General features: G+C 41.3%; 1 protein-coding gene across 1 annotated transcript in view; it reads right to left on the bottom strand.

Annotated features, from left to right (window-relative positions):
• Positions 1–528: 528 nt before the first annotated feature.
• The window catches only part of PPARA (peroxisome proliferator activated receptor alpha), an 85,713-nt gene continuing 76,997 nt past the window's right edge, over positions 529–9,244 (bottom strand). The window contains exons 7-8 of the mRNA XM_019515938.1: positions 5,920–6,367; positions 529–2,749 (exon numbers count right to left, since the gene is read on the bottom strand). Of these exons, the coding sequence (XP_019371483.1) occupies positions 2,502–2,749; positions 5,920–6,367 (696 nt within the window). The 3' untranslated portion in view covers positions 529–2,501. The remainder of the gene's footprint in view (positions 2,750–5,919; positions 6,368–9,244) is intronic.

Here is a 9,244-nt window from a genome sequence, read left to right as displayed (position 1 = left end):
GTCCTCCCGTGGGGTTTTTTTTTAAAAAGGGGGGTTTTAAAACCCCCCCCCCCCCCCCCAAAAGAAAACACCAAAAAAAAAACCAACCTAGGATTTGGTATAATGATGTCATACTGTATACATAGCTTTATTTTTAATATCGTTTTAATAGTATAGTATCAAACTTGAAATAAAAAAAATGCTTTTAAAATATGAACCAGAACTTACCAAGATCCTCAAAGAACTAGTACATTTCTAACAGAAACATGTTCTGTAATTAAAATGAAGATAATTTTCCCATGTTCTGGGCCTCAAAAAGTATACTTGATTCTGTTAATGTGGGTTTAAGATTGAGGTCCACAAACACTGTGATAACACAAGCAAAAATTGACCCTTTTCTGACAGAGAAAGCCTAAAAGTCAAGAAAAAGTTGAGAATGGCTTCCAACTCCCCCCCCACCCAAGAAAAACAAAAAACACTGTTGTAACAAGCCACAGAAAAAGGACAATAGAGAAACTGTTAGGATAAGAAAAGAAAATACAGATAAAGAAAAGAGAATAATATTTTTAATAAATATGTATTAAATGTTAATTCCCAAAGAAACTCATGGCTAGCAGTTATTTTCATTCATTGCACAGAAATCTCTGAAAACAACTGTAAAAATGGCATCATGGGGTTCCACACTCATTATATTTCAGTAACCTAACTTACAGGCGTACAGGCAACATGGGAACAGAAAACCACAGTTATATTTTGGCTTATACAGTATCACCATTAAGTGGTATTCTGAGGATCAAATTTTGTTCCCAGTTACATAACGCAAGCCATTTTCCCCAAAATGTTACCCGCTTCCATATCTTTGCAATCAGTTTAGTCTGGCCAGCATCAGATGGCAGCAGTGCATAGGACAGCCCTAACTGCCCACAGTCAACCTGTGTTTCCCTGCAGCACAATGTGGACATTGTGAAAGGGGTGTGTTTTATGCTCTGCTGGAACAGTAGAGTCCAAGGAGTGACACATTGTCTCCTGGGAGGGAAGGAAGGAGGGATGGAAGCGGGTATGCTGGAGGACTGTTTTCTTCTGAGAAGAAGCAAAGTGTGCACAGACTTTCACTTTCTCAGGAGAAATTGTCCTGGGAATGATGTAACCCTAGTTGCTATCCAGGTTATCTTTCTCCTGGAGTGGCCATTTTATTCTGAGAGAAAAAGACTGAACATCTGTACACTCACGGTTTCTCCTGGGAAAGCAGAGACTCTTCCAGGAGAAACTGAATGTCTGTAGGAGTCCAGTATCTACAAATTCTGCTTCCATTGCAAACGTAATCTCTATATGTGCATACACATGTGGACAAAATGGGATGCAATTAAATTTAGTTAACTATTCTGTTGACAATGCATATGAATGAACAGAAGGAAGTGCAGGCTAAGAGAGCTGTTAGCTTTGAGGGACTAACAGATACAAAGAATGTAAAATAGTTGATCTGTCAGAAATGTAAACAAGTAGGGTACCAGACCTTTTAAGAAAGAAAGTGCTGTATTTACAAAATCATTTTTTTCAGAGTAGACCATCAGTTTAAGCAACAGCATGTTGACAAATTGTACTTCAGCTTCTTTGGGGGAAAGCATCAGATCTCTGAGATTCTCCCTAAGTCCTGCTAACTTAAATGATGTTTTGAGGTTAAAGTTTCGTCTTGAGCTATTCTGACTTCTCCAAGACAAACACAGTATTAATGTATCCAGCCATAGGGGACATTTTGTTGTTATTTGCTTAGAACACTTTTGAAACAAGCATTCAGTCACTTTCATGTGCTAATTCAACAACACGCATCTGGGTAAAATATATCTGAGTGCTGTACTTTTAAAAAAATGTTAAATAAAGAGAGCCTTTTCAACAGGCTAATCTAAAAGTTACCCAAGCAGTACAATACTATAGCAGTACTGTTACTTACCTAATTCTGAGAGCAGCAAAGCAAAAGATCTTTCAAACTATAAAAATGTGAATATATAATTATTCCCAACCACTCAATAGATTTAGACTGACTGCCTTATTCAAGAAAAGTCAGAAAGTACAAGCTGGCTTTCAGTGACCATGAGAGTATATAAAACAAGAGTGCATAATCTATAGAAGATAGTGCATTTACCTTGAGAGAATTTGTCCAATTAAATTAAAGGTTAAATGACTAAATCAATATAGAATATAAAATTTTGATCAATCAAGATCTATTTATGCTACTTAATAGATTCAAATTTGTTAATACAAAACGATACAAAATTCTCACTATTCCCCAAATTTTAAATTATTCAGAACCTTTTATGAGCAAATTCACGAGCACTGCATAAGTGTCCTTAAATTTCTTAAAAAGAAGAATTCAAGGCAAAAAAGAAGTGTGATATTCCAGTTCTCTGTTTTCTTCATGCTTTGGGGTTAAAGCACAGCAGATAATTGTGCAAAGTAATTTTGCTCCCATCTATTATTAGTGTTATTGTTGGCTTTAAATACTGCAGAAAAAATACCAAAACCCCTTAATACATATCCCTGTAGATTTCTTGTAGTAAAGGGTGTAAGTGTGCATCAGATTCAGTCTTTTTGATTATCTGAACAAGTTGAGCATGCTCTGTAACAAGTTGCCGGAGGTCAGCCATTTTCTGAAGAAGTTTTGGGAAAAGGAAGATGTCATCAGGATGGTTGTTTTGCAAGTGTAGTTTTAGTACATGTACAATGCTCTCCTGCATCTTTTCAATGTGTCCTACATTTACAAGACCAGGACGATCTGTTCACAAAACAAACAAAAGAACACAGCTTAACTTTACAATTTTTACTTGTTTTTACCAGCTTTAGAACTTGATCCAGGACCCACCAAGGGCAATTGGAATATACCCATTGATTTCAAATGGGTTTTGGATCAAAGCAAAAATAAAATCCTGTATTTAGTACCTTCTCTCTCTAAATTGCTCCTCATGCTTTTGGCAAAACTCCCCCTTCTTCCCCCAAAGGCTGAAATCTTACATTAAAAACATACATTGTGCTACAGGAAAGATTGGAGGTGCCTAACCTGGATATCTGGTTCTTTGTTCGTATGTCAAAGTGTTAGGGGTCTCCCAAGCAAATTGAAAGGGCAAGGAAGATCAAACAACTTATTTCTAGTAAGTTCTTCAGGATATACTTATACCAAATTGGAACCTATAATAATTATTGCCAAATCTGTTTGTACCACCCATTATTAAGATTTTCTGACACTTCCCAAAGTAAGACACTTCTTTCGGTTGCTTAGAACTTTGTCATACTTTAATTGTCTGAGCTCAGCATTATCCTAAGATGTAATGTCTCGCACTCATTTTTAAAAAAGTTTCAGTCCAAAAGGTTCAAGCATTTGAGAAGCTACAGGAGAAAAAAATATCATGTCTACTGGATTCTCTTGACCTTTTTTAGAACTTCTATGCTTTGAAAATAGAGCTTGAAATCTGTCAAGAAATGATTAGTCATCCTCAAAATAATCTGCCTAAATCAGGCAAAATTACAGGTTTTTCAGGAATAGTTGCATTCTTGGAATTTAGAAGCTAACTTCCCCAAGGAGTCCTGTCCACACAAGGTATGCCCCAGGACAGAGGTGAGCAGGATTTTCTTGGGAAATGTAGCTCTGAGCTACTGCAAGTCTAGACACCTGAGCTAAGAGAAGGGGAACCTGTCTTTTGTGCTATCAATGACCCTCTTATAGGTCTAGAGAGCATAGAGAAGGAAACTGCTTGATCTTAATGCAGGAGAAGAGCTTTAATTACAAGAAGTGACAAGGACCAGAGGCTACCAGGGGAGGTCGAGAGAAAGTGGAACAAGGAGCCAAGACAGAGACCAGTGAGGGCTGGAGATGCGAAGGAGCCTGGGTCAAGACATCTGAACTGGGACCCACTTGGATGGTCTGACTGGACAATAAGGCAGGGTGTGGGGTGGGGGTGGGGTGCGGCATGGAGAGCAGGAGAAACCACATTACCAGATGAAGAGCTGAAAATGTCAGGGGACAGGATTTTTATTTTTTGTCAAGATTTTTACTTGGACCACTGTATTGTTGGGAGATATGTTAGACAGGCTTTTGGACACAAAAGTGCCCTCTCTCAGGTCTGGGAAGAAAGTACACACAGGACAAGGGACAAAGAATGATTACACAAGAAATAAAAAAAAGCCAGGGCCGAGTTAAGTGATAAGAGTGGAATTGGCATGAGGATTCAGTACTTGATACAGCATGTAATTACACGATCACATTTCAACAGGACCCCTTCCTCTTTCAGGGTACTGGATGGATGATGCTCATTTAAAATCTCTCATTGTTTCCTTCTTATTAGTCTGTTGCTATAGGACTTTCTTGCTTCACACTATTTGAATCCTGCTCTGAAGTCAGAATTACTCAATTCCTTATGCATTTTTCTATGGTACTCCTTACTGTGTCATTCAAATACAGTATAATCTCATAACCTGGTGTGCTTGTGACTGAGCACCTGCCAGACATTTGAAAACGTGAGATTTTTTAAACCTGTGTGGTGACTGGCCACGGAGCGGGTAAGTGGTGGGGGGAGGGTTGCGGTGGCTGGTCCTGGAGCAGCAGCCACATGCGGAGTGATTACATGGGGTGGTGACTGGTGGCGGCAGCTGCCACATGCAAAGTTCCCCCTCCATGTCCAGGAGAGCAGGGGGAAGTGGTGACTGGTCCCGGAGTGGCAGGGGGAAGTGCCAGATTTTTGATAATTTTGGATTTATGAATACCAATAATTCCGGATTTATGTACTGTATACTGTACTTGACAAATATTAAACCTATAAGATAAGGCAGTATTATTCCCATTTTTATCTCTGTTCCACATACAAGAAGTATTCACTAATTTTGTGAATCTAAAGACATCCAAGGCTTGAATTTTCAGAGAACTTAATGTGCTGAAGGCAAAGTTTCCATTTATTCCAATGGCAGCTGTGAGTAGCCTGCACTTCCATAAATCAGTCCCAGAGGTGTGAAGTCAAGCACCCAGAAAATTAGAACACAGTTAGCAACTAGCTGAGAAAAGTTTGGTTTGAACAATACTTCCAGAATTTTCTAGGAACCATGGCAGGAAAAGGGCATCATCCTGTTACCCAAGTAGCATTTGAGTGCCACATCTATGTAACTGTCCTCATTCCTGGCAATGCCCTACCTCATTCCCATGTTTCAACTTCTGCAACAGCAGGTCATAGTCTCCTCACCACAACCCTGATTGATTCTGTACACTAAGACAGAAGTACTGGAGGGAGCAAAGCAGCCCAGCCCTGATCCGGACATGTACAGCAGGGGCAGGGTGGCCCCAGTCTGGATGCACCTGGAGGGGGTGGGGATGGAACAGCACCAATCCAGATGCACGCGAGGTGGGAAGGGGAGCAGCCCATCCTAAATCCAGACATATGCAGGAGAGGCTGGGGCAGCTCTGATCTGGATGTGTGGGTATGGGTGGGGGGAAAGAGGGGGAAACAGCTGACCTAATCCGGAAACATGAGTGGGGGCAGACTCAGCCCTGATCCCATTGACTAGACAAGGCTGGATTTGGCTGTGTGGACCTTCCACTGTCAGGTTTTCTGACCCCTGGGGATTCCCTTGGGCTGCAGTCTCACCTTGTGGCATTTCTTTGCCGGTTTCAGAAATTAAAAATATTTCTTCATGCCAAACCCTATTTCTCAAAAAGGATACTCTTCACAATCCAACTGAAAGCAAAGCACTAAGGCCCCAGTCTAACAACAACATATATATATATATATATATAGACATGTTCCAACACAGCACAACATGGGATCAAAGCCCATATAATACCTCATAGAAACAACCAACCTTAGGCAAAAATTCAATCAACTGCAACAGTTATAATTGCATTATAATTACTAATAAGAGGATGATCTTAAATACCCTTTAATAATAAATGTTTATTCTTACCTCCACAGCAAATGATAGCAGCCACAAAGAGGGATATATCACTGTCATCAAGCTCCAGTGAATTAAATTTCATTGCAAAGTCAAACTTCGGCTCCATGATATCACAAAATGGCTTTCTTAGGCTTTTCAGAAACTCTCGAGTTATAAAGCCATTTCCATAGGCAACAAGCATCCCATCTTTATTCATCACTGAAGCTAGCATGGCAAATATGGCTTCATAAACTCCATATTTTAATAGGGTCACCTGATCATTCAAGTCAAGGTTTGAGAAGCCAGGGATAGATTTAGCAAACTCAGTTAATTCTGTTACAGTCTCTACAGATGTGCACTGGCAACAATGAAAGATTCGAACTTCTGCTTCCTTGTTCTGAATTCCATTAGCTACCAGCTTTGCCACCAAAGTCTTCTCTGCCATGCACAATGTATCCATGTCATGTATGACAAATGGCTACAGAGAAAAGGTCTAATTAATTAATTTACAAAATAAAATGTTAATATTTTAACAAAACAGATACGTTTCACATAAAAAAAAATCAGCCTTCAACTTTTAAAAAAACCCTAAACTAAAGAAGTGGCAAGTAACATATGGATTTGTGTGGTTTGTAAAATAGCTCCCCTCCTTCCCAACCTCATATCTAGTGGACTTGAATCTCATCTTATTAAATTCAATTTGCTATAAAATAAATACCTTATATTAAAGTTAAATCTCAATAGAAAAAAGTAAAAAACCCACCAAAACTCCACAGATTTCAGTCTACCCATGTACTTTTATAGTGCAAAACAAACAGCTACAAGCTGTAGGTTGGCTGCTGCTTTTTACAGGAATAATAGTTCATTTTCTTACTATCTTCAACGTCTTATAGGAGGCTTATACTCACTGCCTGGATAGGAACAATGGGATAGCTGAATGCAAAAAATAGGAAAATGCTGTAAAAGCATGCTTGATTATTAACACAAATATTTACACCCATATCCTATAAAATGTTATTGATCTTGGTGTCTCTGAGAGAGAAAAAGTCACAGAGCATTCAGTGCTTAGTGTAAGAGACTAAATTATAGTTTCAGAAAATTATAATAAAATCAGATACACTTTTTTCGAATATCTATTCTCCCCTTTTCGAGGAATAATAAATTTGGTAGTAGAAAAGCTCTAAGCCAGTTACTAGATGAGGATATTAGAAGTTAGAAGACTAAGCTTATTTTTCCATTTATGACACTAAGAGGTATATGGACCTCTAGAAGTACTAAAACTATTTCTGGAGAAGTTAGTTCTGGCATGAAACAGTATATCTACAACATGACACCTCCCCCCAAGCTAGTAAGAGCATAATACAGGTTTCCCTCAATTTATATGGGTTTTTTATATGTGAATTCACTCTTATACGATGAGCATATTTAGACCCATAATTTGTTATATGAGAGGTAAATTCGCTCTTATGTGATCAATGTAGACGGCCCCCTGCCCAAGCAGATAAGTCTGTGGGGGGAGGGGAAAAGGCCGCGGCCCCACTCACTCCACCCCTGGCTGCAGCGGCCCCAGGAGCGACCGACACCAGCTGCCTGCAGCTGCTGGGCTGCACCATGCTCTGCCTGTCCACCCCGTGCTTGGGCTCACATGTCCCTGCTCATCTCAGCTTCTGGGCTGCGCCGTGCCGTGCCATGGTGCAGGCAGCTGCTGTTGGCTGCTCCCGGGGCTGCTTCAGCATGGGCTGGGGTGAGAGGGGACAAGTGGAACCCCTGGCAGTGCAGGGCGCGGCACTCACCCCAGTCTCAGCTGTAGTGGCCCCGTGAGCAGCCGGCCCTGGGAGCAGCTGCCTGGGCTCTGCCTGTCCCCTCTCACCTCTGCTCCCAGGCTGCACCATGCCCTGGTGCAGGCAGCTGGCATCAGCCACTTCCAGGGCTCCTGCAGCAGGGGCTGGGGTGAGTGAGGACAGGCAGATCCCTGGGGGGTTCGTGGCATGGTGCAAGCAGCTGGTGTCGGCTGCTCACAGGGCTGGTGCAGCATGGACTGGGATGAGTGCCATGCCCCGTGCCACCTGGGGCTCTGCTTTCCTGCACTCGCCCCAGCCTGTGCTAAAGTGGCCCCAGGAGCAGCCAACACCAGCTGCCTGCACCAGGTCATGGCACAGCCCAGGAGCAGAGATGAGTGGGGATAGGTGAAGCCCAGGCGTGGGGGACAGGTGGAGCACGGTGCAGCCCAGCAACTGCAGGCAGCTGGTGCTGGCCACTCCTGGGGCCGCTGCAGCCAGGGCTGGGGTGAGTACCACTCTGTTCCGTCTGCTTTGCTGCTTTGTGCAGCTCTGGGAGTGGCACCCCTCCCCCTGCCCCTTCCCTAGTTCCAGCCTCACTCCTTCCCTCCCTCACCGCCATGTGAACCTATCCCTTTTTGTTGCATTGTAAAGTGGGTTCACTTTATGAGGATTTGATTTATGAGCCGTTCTCTGGGAACGCATGTACTGAATAAATCGAAGGAAACCCGTATATACAATTACTATTTGTACTAATGAACATCAATACACAATGTTACTGATGTATATTAGCAATTACAATATTAATATGTTCATAGATTCATAGATTGTAAGGGGCTGGAAGGGACCTTGCAAGATCATCGGGTTCAGCTCTCCCCTTTTTGTTTTGTTTTGTTATTTATTTTTTTACTTTCAATGATTTTGGGGTCTCAGATTAAGATACTGAAGAAAGCCAGGCCTGGTCTTGAAGGAACCTCTGAGCGTCAAGTCAGGCTCCCTTGAGGAGTCTCAAGCTGAGAACCCAAAATCATGAAACTCTCCCGTTATTGTATTATATACTTATGCTCTGTAACTCTTGGCGAAGGCACAATTTTGCTGTACCCTGAATTGACTACCTATAAAAATTCAGATATTTAAAGTATTTGATGAAGAGTTATGGAAGAAGAGTTGTAAAAAGGTGAAGCTTTACCATCATCATCTTTATTCTTAGCTGGCAATATATTTACTTCCCCCAGTATTAAAACTAGTTTGAAGTCAAATATCACAGTTCATTTCTGCTCAATAGCAACTAATTTACTGTTCCCTGCCACTGAGTTACCTACTGTCCATCTAGCAATTTACTATAATCTGGGCTTGTTATTTTCCATTTACATGGTAATTTTTTGTTACAGCTTCCCACTATAGTGACCTTAGGTATCAAGAATCAGATTAACTAGATATTCTTTTTCTATCTTTCATGTCTATATTACGCCCTTTATTCCCCCAAATGATCTGCTTGAGAGTTCTCCAGCATTATAATGCAACATCTAGCTCTTGCATAGCAGCTCTACCATAAAAAAAAGCAAAAAGACTTACTG

Source organism: Gavialis gangeticus, unplaced genomic scaffold, assembly GCF_001723915.1.
Source record: "Gavialis gangeticus isolate Ggan-Ray unplaced genomic scaffold, GavGan_comp1, whole genome shotgun sequence".
Classification (NCBI taxonomy): domain Eukaryota; kingdom Metazoa; phylum Chordata; order Crocodylia; family Gavialidae; genus Gavialis; species Gavialis gangeticus.
Note: the sequence above shows the minus strand (reverse complement) of the source record. Positions and strands in the feature narration are given on the sequence as shown.